The following is an 11,057-nucleotide window of genomic DNA, read 5'->3' as shown; positions in this document are numbered from 1 at the left end:
CCAAACACGATCACCAGCATCAGGTAGAAACCAAGGCAGCTCCCAAGCCAGGGCTTCTCCCAAGAGCAAGGCTGGCTCTGAGAGCCTGCAAGGAAGCAGAGTATTACTTAAGGCGTTCCTACACTTTGATGATGGAAAGTACGCAATCTGGATGTGTATCCACATTATGCAGTTGTGATTCTGGGTGTCACAAAGGTCTGAAGTCATAAAAATGCCCCTCATCTTTCAATATTTGCAAAACAAACCAAAGTCGAATGAATGCGGGAAACATCATTCATGGACATCACTGCCAGTGTGGAAATGACTTTACGGTGGTATCTTCAGCTCTGCCTGAACTCGGGGGTCTTTAAGTATTTCACTTTCAGTCACATGCACACGGCATTCTGAGGGTTCCTAGGCTCTCTCCTTCCACACTCAGTTCTCAGACAAATGTGTCCCACGTGCATTTGAATTTGTCTCAGTAACCAACCACACACTTGAGAGAAGACGAAGTATACATTTACTATCCACCTAGAATTAGCTAGGGAAAATTGCGGGCATAATGGAGGAAAGGGAATACTCAACTCTGCAGTGCTCACCTTCAAACCCACACCTGTGAAGGGGAGGAGGGACTCAGATACCTCAGGGACCAGGCAGATAATACAAATAAAAGAGACAGGCCAGGTGACACAGCACAAGTCTTGTCCAGACAGGCAACTCCTACTTAGTTCCAATTGATTGTCCTCTTTTGAAAATGCAGATCAGACTTGTCTCACCTTCTGATGAAGCCAGAAAGGCTGATTGTCATGTGAAACCTCCTGATTCTCAGTGGCTCAATTTCCCTAAAAGCTCTCAGCAAGTGACAAATGAAGATTAGAGTCCAAAAGTCTCCAAAAGCCTAGCACACAGAGGGAGACATCTCCCCTAACTGTGGTGTTAGACTGCCACTCTCCAGCCAGCACTGCAACTGCAACTGCAACTGCAGCTGCAACAGAGGTGTCCACTCACAGGGGCACTCCTGCTCTACTCTGCACACAGCGGGGCTCCCAAGCCGTGTGAAACCACCAAATACAGAAAAGGGGAAGGCTCAGCTGGGCCACCCACAGACAGCAGTGGGTACTAAATGGCAGACTGCTCCTGCAGGAAGCCCTCAGGGCCTGGGAGGCCCTTGTCTGGCTCAGAAGCCAGGGCTGCTTCTCGAAGGACTTCCAAGTGCTCCTCGGCGGCTGACAGTGACTGGTCAATCCAGTCCAGGCCCCCGCTCAGGTGGCAGGCATTCCTGGTCACCAGCACCAGATGACTGACAGACAGGAGCAGGGCAGTTGTCCTAGGAGAAAACAAACAGAATCAGAGGCCCTAGGAAAGAAGGGACTTGGTACCACAGCCCAGATGGTCGGAGGTCTAAGTCTGCTCCCCAAACTGAAGCCCTTTCCCCAGGAGGCTGGTGAGTGTGTAACTGAAAGAGGGGACCACGCTCAAACAAAATGGGAATGGCTAGTTTCAACAAGGAGAACTAAAGCCCTTCCCAGAGCCTCCAGTGTGCACGATAACGCTCCAGGGAGAACATCACATGCTGTGTCTCGTCAGCTTATTTAAGACTCTGACACCCACTTTCTACTTCATAGCCGTTCACAGCTTCTGGGAGAGGGTTTCGTGGGACAATTGGGGTCTAGTCAGTTGGATGAGCACATAACCCCACCTATTCATTCTGAATCAATAGAGCAGGCCCAGGGCAGGTTTACCCTACTCTAAAAGAAAACCCATTTGAGGGGAAGTATTTTTCAGCTGTATGGAAAGATTCGCTATAGAATATCCTGTACACGGTGAGTGCGCAGAGTGCCTTTGGGACTGTGTTATAGGTCACAGCCCACGGTCACAGCTGCGCAGCTACAGGACTGCTGGGGCGGAGAAACCAGTGGCAGCACCGGGACCCACTGCCCAGCTGGCAGTCATCACACAGCACGTCTATGACACAGTCATGGAAATCCGAGAGACAGAGAATCTGGTCTTTAAGACGGGCTTACGGCTGGTACAGAAAGACAGCAGCTTCAGATGCTAAGTATGTACTGTGTACCGGGGGAATCACAAGGAGGGCTTCCTGGGTATTCCGTTCTCATTGCCCTGCTCACATGGACCCCACTCACCCACTGGGCAGCACTCACAGCTCAGGTGTTTCTTCCAGGGTCCACAGAGCAGAGAGCGTGTGATGGGGACATGGGAGGGAGGGGAGGCACTGACAGGACTTAGTGGGACCAGATGTGTAATCATAACATTTGAAAATCTAACCTGACTCTTCCTTCTCCAGGGTTTCAGGACAGGGACTGATCTCTACACCCCAGCCAGGCTTGGCTCACTGCTTGGCTGACCATTCACACCACACTGAATGGTACCCAAGGCCCAGGACAGCCCAGAAGTCCAGCCAACAGCCTTCTCCTCAACCACCCAAACAGCCCAGCTCACAGATCTGATCAGCCAGTGAGGCCCCAGTGTGGAGAGAACGACCACTCTCACCGAGCATCCAGCAGTTTCGGGTCCAGCGGAGGGTACATTGATTTCACAACATCATCGACTCTGAGGGGACGCAAAGCGTGTTCAGTATTTCAGTCTCCTTGTCTCATCTATCCCTCCTTCCTTTCTCCCTTTCTTTAGCCCAGTTCTTCTCTTCAGTGGTTCTTTCTCTGACAGAGACTTAGGAAGACTTCAGGACCAGTTTAGAGAATATTTTGTTTGCTAGTTTGGTTTTAGTTCTAATGTTTGGAAAAGCACATGTTCAAATATCTGGGAAGATGTTCAAGATACAGTATTAATTGAAAAGACACACTGCCAAACAAGACATAAAGTTTGATCAATCCCATTTACATAAAAATAAACAAACAAAGCTATGAAATGCAGAGAAGAAAGGTCTAGACGAACACTCCCCATTCAGTAGGGGTCAGCTCCGTGAATTGGGAGTGGGCGGGATTAGGGGACACTTCACTTTCCAGGTAATAAATTTCAGTAATGTTTTTATTTTTACTACAGGTATTGCATTTGTATTTTTTAAATGTGGTTAAAGTTTATCTAGAACACTAGAAAACAAACCTACAAGTTTAATTTGGGTGCAAACTGCTCCACTGTATTTCTTTTAACATATGGTATAGTTTATGGTTAGTTTTTTAAAAATCTAGTTCAGAAAGGAATAAACTATTCATTCTGTTTTGCATAGTACAAAGTCTCACTCAAAATTTTTGTCCTTGGACCACTTGATAACCAGGTTGAAAAAATAACAATGTATTATCTTATTTCTAAGCTTTCTGGTCTCAGGGCTGAGGGGCTGGTGAGAAAATGCAGAAATGCAGAGACACAGTCACTCTCGGCCTCTGCTCAGCTGGCCCCTTTCTCCACAGCGCCCGGAGCTGAAGCCACCTCCCTTGAAACTAACATGCTACCCACACACCATGTGGAACCAATGGAGCAAGAAGATCAGTGGGGACAGGATCAGCCAGAAGGAGAAAGAAGTGTGAGGACAAAAAGACAAAGCAAGGATGCTGAGTGAGTTATGGTACGTTCTGGAAGTAGTCCGAGTGCTCTGCAGGAAGGGCCGGTGAACACCAGGTCAAGTCCACACCCACACTCTAGCCCCACTGCTAGTCCTCATCACCCAGGACTTCACTCATCCTCAGAATCTTTCCTCCTCCAACCCTTCCTGGCAGTGCAGCCTTATCCCCTGGTATCATGTGAATTTGTCTCCCCCATAGGAGTGACAGGAAACATGAGGGAGGTCCAGCCAGAATGAGCAACATAGAATCTCCACCAATAATGAGTGGCCGGAAGACAGTCTGGTGCTTGCCCAGAGCCTGGGTTGGAGGGTCTGTCAGGACAGGGGCCAACCTACCCTGATGTGTCATGTAACCACACCCACCTGGGGACAGCTCCACCCACCTGGGGCCAAGAACTATGCTGGGCTCAGCCCTTCCCCACTTTTTCAATACACTAAACTCCCTGGGCAGAGTTCAAGTGCACCAACCATTTCATGTTCCCCCAGAGGGCTGGTTCCATGTGATTCACCCACAGCCAAGGCAACCAGAAAAGCAGGGACCCTGGAACTCAGGGGGTGCCACCATTCCCATGAGGGATATGAAGGCACCCTTCCCAGTGATGAGGCTGATTGAGAAATCATCCTAGCCCTGGCCACTGCGGCTCAGTTGGTGGGTGCATCCTCTTGTGAACTGGAAGGTCACAGTTTTGATTCCCGTGTAAGGTCACATGCCTAGCATGTAGGTCTGGTCCCTGGTAGGGCTGCGTAATGAGAGGCAACCATTGATGTTTCTCTCTCATATCAATGTTCCTCTTTCTGCCTCTTTCCCTCTCTCCCTCTCTCTCTTTCTCCCCCTTCCCCTCTCTAAAATCAATAAGCATGTCCAAGGGTGAGGATTTAAAAAAAAACACAACGAAGAAAATATCCTGGACAGGGACAACACCCTACTTAGACAAATCCACATACCAGCCACCAGATGGCAGCACAAACTCAGCACAGCCCTGCCCTCTAAGAAAGGGGCTTTATATTTCTTCACCAAATTGAGCCCACAACGGGGTGTAGCTGTTGACTGCAATCTGCTGGTTGCCTCCCACATGGGATTTTGCTGATGCCTGGAATTTGGGAGATCTGAGTGATACATGGCTTCACCTCCCACCCAGTCCTGGAGGCTGCGGGCTGGGCCATGGATGGGGCAGTGGGTAACATCCACCCCAACTTAGTCTCCAGTATGGATATGGGTGGGGGACAGGACACAGCCAGGAGGTCATTGAGGTGGGTGTGTGGGCCCCTGTGGGAAATGCACTTTCTGGCCCTGAGCCCGGGAGAAAGGAGTGGCAACAGGGAGGGAAGCAGCCCCAGCTGGTATGGACTGAGAAAGAGGGAGCACCACAGCGGGGTCCTGGAAGAGCCAGGCCCTGCTGCCACCTCAGCTTCCAGCCCCCCTTCCCCATGGCGTGGGGGCATTTAAGGCCCTCACCGCTCACCTGGGGCTGATCCGCTTGGCCACCACGATGATGTCGCTGACACTGGCTGAATTCTTCATCTTGGCCCCAGAGCCCATTGTCATGGCAACAAGCTTTTCTGTCAAAGTGTGACAGATCTAAGACAGCAAGGAGAGAGGTGATGGGGAGGTGACCTAGCTCCCGAAAGGTTTCTGCCACCCCCACAAAGATAAATATGACCCCCACCTTGGGTCCGAACCAGCAGCCGAGCCCCCTAATGAAATGCACAGATTGAAGTGCAAAGTGCACAGGAATGAGGTGGGAGAGGCCAAGCTGAGAACCCAGCTGGGTGAGGGGGGCGGGGTAGGAACCTCAGATCAGGGTCAGGGTTTCGGCAGAGAAGCCTAAACTGAAATAATCTGTCTGAGAAGTCACGTGCTCTAATTTCACCATCTCACTGATGGGGAAAACCTCCTTTCTCTTTCTCTGCCTTCACCTCCTGGTCTAGTCTCCCACCCCCAGCAGGCGCCCTCAGAAGCCTGGCTGGAAAAGGACAGCAGGTCTCTTCAAGCACATCCCCCACAGGTGCCACATATTTCCACAATTTTCTAAGGTGATACATGGGCATGTTTGTCTAGAAGATGTAGAAAGGGCCTTGGAAGAGAGCAGGACGAAGGCACAGCCATGCCGTGTCCCTTCCTCATCTCCACCAACACTGCTGGCCACCCCAAAGCTTTGTCCACCCATCCACCCTCCCCGATGTTAGAACCTGGATACGCCACTGTCCCTGGCCAAGAAGTTCCATTGTTCCCTTGAATGGGGGGCTGGAAAAGAGGGGGCACAAAGAAGCCCAAAGCCCTCCCAAGGGAGAGCCCAGGAGCCCTCCCCATGGGGACTCGGGGTCAGGTGGCCAAAACAAAGGACCTTGAAATCTCAGCAGGAAGGCAGAGGCCTCTCCTTTGATCTGAAGTCCCAAGATGGACCACAGATTGCAACCCAGTAAGACCCCTTCTGGCTGATTCATCCCCAGACTCATATGCCACTATCCTTCCCCAGTAGGCAAGGGCAGGGGACAAAACCCAGTGCCAGGACACATCCTGGCTGGGGGAAGAGACGTCATGCACCATTGTTGCTCCAGACACTACAGCTGTCTATCTACCACTGGATCTCCACCCACAGAGCTTCTTGGAATTAAATAATAAGCTTGGACTCTGTGATAACAATTTTCTAGGAGCCATCCTTTGTCTCCAAGAGAGACAGCTGAAGAGGAAGGACAAGAGGATTTTTAATATATTATACTGAAAGTCATGGAAGAAAAGATAAAGCTGTCTTTTTTCATATCTTAAATAATTACTAGACAAAGAGATAAAAATGTCATATCCCAGGTTACTGAAATGAAGAGACTGACAATATTTGCAACTGGTCAAATATTAATACTTCAATATTACTATTATTCTATTAGGATAGTAGTATCTTACAATAATTGAAAATAAAAGCTGAAACTATAAAAATTACCCAAAATGCAAATAGGGTGCAATTTTTCACTCAGTCCCAGAGGCTGGAGGCATTAAAAGAAAAAAAAAATCTGTCCTCAAGTTGAAGTACTCACAGTTTGGATTTTATAACACTGTCCCAATTGGCTGACTACTGTCAAAGCCAAAGAGGGCTAGTGAAGGTAATTCTTCTAGCAATTGGCGAAGTCCAGATACACGGCCCAAGTCGCTGCAGAGGGCCAGGCTCTCTGTTAACCAGGGAAAGTGCCCAGGGAGGAGTAGGGAGGCCCCGTTTCCCCCAGCAGCTACTCAGACTCCGCACACGGCTGCCTCCACAGCGGGCGAGAAAGGGGCTGGTGACCACCCACATGGTCTCTCCCACAGGTCACTCACTGCGTTGTGAGGACCAGGTGAAGTAAAGCCTTTGAAAGGGCTTCCGGAATCCTGATGGACAACAGACCGGCCATGAGGAGTGGGGCAAACACTAGAAACTCCGAGTCTCGGGCAGGTTCAAACAGGCCTCCTGCAAGGGTCCCACGACATTCCTAAGCCCCTTTCAGCTCTACAATCTGTGCATAGGGGTGCTCGGTGACCGCCCCCCTTTGACTCCTGGGGCAACCGACCAGTATTACCTTCAAGACGGCAATGCAGTGGGACATGAGACCCCTGGGGAGACAAGCAGAATGTGTCAGAGCTTATGTTTAGAGGCCCGCCTCCCCCCAGCCACCACCTCTGCTCCTCATCTAGTTCTGACACCCCGGACACCACCCAAGGGCAGGATGCCTCTGTTTTAAAATGCGTAAGTCCGTGAGCTAAACGAGGAAGCACCTTCTCTCCTTAATGTTCCCCCACCCAACTCTTCATTAGTGGGTTCCCCACCATCGAGTCATGCCCTGAGCTTCTGATACTGTTCCTTCCCCCCAGCATATCCCTTCCTTTTACACTCATCTTCAAAGGCCCAGGTCACAAGGCCCCCACTCTGTGATGTCCTTCATGAAGCCCACCCCCATCTCCCCACCCCTGGCAACTGTAGACACGCCTCCACCCGGTGCCCACTGCACCATGCACAGAGACCCCTGTTGTTTCTGAGATACTGTGCTTAGAGGAATTCTGTCTCCACACCAGTTTCATACCTGCAGGGCCTGCCCCAGTGCCCTGCACACAATGCCCCAGAGACATCTGCCCACTGAGTGGATGACCAAGAGATGGGGGCGTGGAGTGGCTCCTGTCAGATGAAGAGACCCCTGAACATACTGAGGACACAGGGTCTATCCCTGGAGCCTGACTGTCAGATTCATGGGCACCCCAAGGATAACCGAGTGTATCAGGGTGACTTTATAACTTTTGCCACGTGTCTACGTCATCGGTGTTCAGATCCACAGAAGGGTGGCAGGGTGGGGCTGTAGGACAAACACCACTATGTCATACTCTGATCCCTCCCCCCTTTGTGAGGGCAGGAAAAAGAGCAGAAACTGACACGGTGCTCCCGGATGCCCCAGCAAGTGCTCAAAGGAAGCCAGAAAAGGGTACAAGGAGCCCCGTTTGCTGCATCCAGAGGGCTCCAGGAAAGCCAACCATCCCCAGGGCCTTACGAGGCATCTTCAATCCAGTCTTCATTCTCCAGAATGGCCTCGATGTGGGGGTTGCTGATGACGACATCGTCCAGTTCCAGTTCAGACGGCTCGGACTGGGTCTCCATGGCCCCAATGAGATCCACGATGGGCCTGGAAGGAAGAGCCCAGGGCAGCCGTTTTGTGATGGACGACAGCTGCCCACTCCTCCTGGAGGCCACAGTATCCTCCAAAAGGATGACGGTGGTGAGTACATTAAAGCAGGGTCCACTTGTCCTGGGTCCAAACCTAACCCTAATGGGACTGCAGTCACAGGCAGGGCACGTGGCTGGACAGTGAGTCATGAAGCAAACGGGGTCCATGCTCCGACCAGAGATGGAAACTGCAAGTTGGGAATGTGCCCTGACTGGGAATCTAACCCCCGACCTTTTGGTTTATGAGACAAGGCTCCACCCAACTGAGCCGCACAGGCCAGGGCTTAAGGAACATTCTTAAGCTCTAAGCACTTTATGGAGGAGAGCCTTCAGGTGCCACTTTAGAGACCAAAAGCTGAGCCAGTTGCCCAGCACCAAACTTCATCTTTCTCCTTACCGCCTGGGGGCACAGCCCCTCTTTTCTCTCCGCCCCTCCCGCCCCCGCCTGGGCGCACTCACTTGGAATCATACCGCTGTAGCAGGTCCCGAGGCCGGCAGTACCGCTGCCTGCAAACCACCACCAAGGCTGCAAAGGAGGCCAGAAAGATGGTGGCCAGCACACCTATGGCAACAATGACCACGGTCTCCATGCTTCCAGTGGCTCCCTGGGTCCTGGTCACATCCCCCGCACCAGCTGCAGCTTGAAAGACACAGCCCAGAGCAGGCCTGGTAAGGAGGCTGCAAAACAGAGTAGGGCAGGGGGTCTTAGCTGCTGGGGTGGTGGGGGTTTTCTGGAAGGGGAAATTAGGTTGCCCCAAGTCACCTGCAGAGACTTGAAGACCCAAACAGAATCAACTTGCATTCTATGTCCTGCCCCAAATTTGCTTTTCTTTTATTGAAAGAGTCTGCTCCCCAGGTGGACCAGGATGGACATCTGTCCTCTTGGAACAAAAGGATACATTTTCACCAGCACTGCTGTCTTCACCTTTGCAAGTGCGGGAAAGAACACCCACCTCCCAGGGAGAAGGGCAGCATTGTGTTTACTGGGGCCTCCTCCATGCCAGGCTCTTGTGTGGTAACTCTTCTAGTGACCCTACGAGGAAGGTGTTTGGTGTCCCAATCTTATAGTTGAAGGACCTGAGGTTCAGGGATGTTAAGAAATTTGTCCAAGTTCACACAGTCAGGAAGCAGCCTCAGTTTCAGTGTGGGAACTTACAACTGGAATTACATTGTTCGTACTCCATTGAATGTTTTCATTCAGGAGGTTCTTTCACACCTACTCTAACCTCACAGGCAGGAAGAACAGGGGCATCTCCCAGAAGTATGTGTGCACATGTCCTGTCATTTTGGGCCTCCTGCTCGTGTCCCTTTAAGCAAGTCTCCTCCCCTCTCTGGGTTTTAACTTCTCCACCTGCAAAAACGGTGCTTTGACAGAGGAGTCTCTGGGTGCTCTCTTTGGATTTAATTCTATGTTCCATGTTTTAGAGGGTCCAAGTGCTCCTGGCTGTCCTTCAAGAAATACTCACTGACCATCTACTGTGCACCAAGCCCTGGGCTGGATTCTGGAGGCTGGAGATAAACAAGACACAGACCTCAAGTCTTGAGGGTCCAGGGGAAGAAGTAGAAGGCAGACAACCCACTTCACCCCACGTGCCTGTGCCACATGCAGAAATGCACAGAAAAGAGAGTCACTGTGCTTGCAGGGCATTTTCTGGGAAAGCCTTCTTCTCAGTGCAGGTGATGCTTGAGCTGGGTTTTGAAGGATGAGGAGTCTGCCAGGTGGACCAGGTAGACACTTGGCTGGCTCATGCATAATGTCCTAGCTAAGGGAGCCTTTCTCAGAGTCCTCACGTGGCTGTTCTCCCACCTGGAACTCACCTGCCCACCAGGTGAGACAGGGCTGGGCTTTCCTCCATCTTTGTGTCTCCCCTTGTGTATGTTGGGAGGAGTGGGACTAATTCCAGGTCTGCCTCAGTTTCTCTAGATGTGTGCTTATACTGTCCCTTTGAAAGCATTACCTCCTTTAGCCCTTGTCCTCTCCTCCTCTCATTTCTCTCTCTCCATTTTCTCTCCACTCCAGAGGCTTTCCCCCCTTCCTCAATCTCCCCCCTTCTCAGCATTTCCTTTCCCCTCCCCCTGCCCCGTGGCCTCCGAGACCACCCGGTTTGTTTCCCCTCTCTGCCTGTGTGTTTGAGCTTCCTGAGTTTTTGCAGTTTTTCTCTGTGACTTTTATACATGTTTCTTTGGGTGTGTTTCCTTTTTGTGTATTCTCCTCTGTGTGTTTCAGGATGAGTTTTTCTAGCTTTCCCCTGCCCCGCCACCCAGATCACCCACCCTAAACAACCTGGACAGAGGTTGTCCAGGTTGCGCGCGGTGCGGGTTGCCCGCGGCCATTGGCTCCAACTTTCTCCAACTTGTGGGCGCCAGCGCTTGGCCCGCGCGAGCAATGTGGCCGAAACAAAGACTGCCTGGCCGGGGCTCCCCTCCCCCAAGGCATCGCCCCACGCCCCCACACAAGGCGCTCTCTCTCCCAAGGGACTGGGCTGGTCCGCTTGCCTTGGGTCTCCTCACCTGCTGCTCTGAGTCAGTGGGGCTCACCCACCTCAGGCTGCAACTGCAGGACGCATTCCGGGGCGCTCCAGCTGCCGTCCCCCAGCTGATGGCAAAGTCCGGGCGCGGGACCTGCAGGCGGCTCCTGGGAGCGGAGCATGCCGGGAAGAAGCTGGGCTGTCCCAAGGAATCAAGATAAGTCCCCTGGCTCAGCCAAACCCCCAGCGCTAGCGTGGGAGGGGGAGACGCCGGCTGCATCCAGATCCCCCGCTGCCAGGCGCCGCTGTCACCGCCAATCCCTCTGGTGGGCCGGCGGTTGGGGCTGCTGGAGGCAGTCACTCTGAGACCCAACAAGCAGTCTTCGTGCCCCT

General features: G+C 52.0%; 1 protein-coding gene across 5 annotated transcripts; it reads right to left on the bottom strand.

The window, feature by feature from the left end:
• Positions 1-476: 476 nt before the first annotated feature.
• LOC123817254 (transmembrane protein 98) lies at positions 477-10,858 on the bottom strand. Of its 5 annotated transcripts, none has more exons than XM_045836839.1 (7): positions 10,708-10,858; positions 8,656-8,874; positions 8,024-8,155; positions 7,064-7,097; positions 4,981-5,096; positions 2,491-2,550; positions 477-1,306 (listed from the first exon to the last, which is right to left on the bottom strand). In XM_045836839.1, the coding sequence occupies exons 2-7, from the start codon at positions 8,784-8,786 to the stop codon at positions 1,099-1,101; spliced, it is 681 nt and encodes a 226-aa protein (XP_045692795.1). In that variant the 5' UTR covers positions 8,787-8,874; positions 10,708-10,858; the 3' UTR covers positions 477-1,098. The 5 variants fall into 5 exon arrangements, with proteins under 5 accessions (XP_045692795.1, XP_045692796.1, XP_045692794.1 ...); XM_045836840.1 differs by having other exon boundaries at positions 8,656-8,836; XM_045836838.1 differs by having other exon boundaries at positions 10,739-10,852.
• Between the last annotated feature and the right edge of the window lie 199 nt (positions 10,859-11,057).

This window comes from Phyllostomus hastatus, unplaced genomic scaffold (assembly GCF_019186645.2).
Source record: "Phyllostomus hastatus isolate PE091 unplaced genomic scaffold, TTU_PhHast_1.1 phas_contig_210, whole genome shotgun sequence".
Classification (NCBI taxonomy): domain Eukaryota; kingdom Metazoa; phylum Chordata; class Mammalia; order Chiroptera; family Phyllostomidae; genus Phyllostomus; species Phyllostomus hastatus.
The sequence above is the reverse complement of the archived record's forward strand: the minus strand, read 5'-3'. Positions and strand labels throughout refer to the sequence as shown.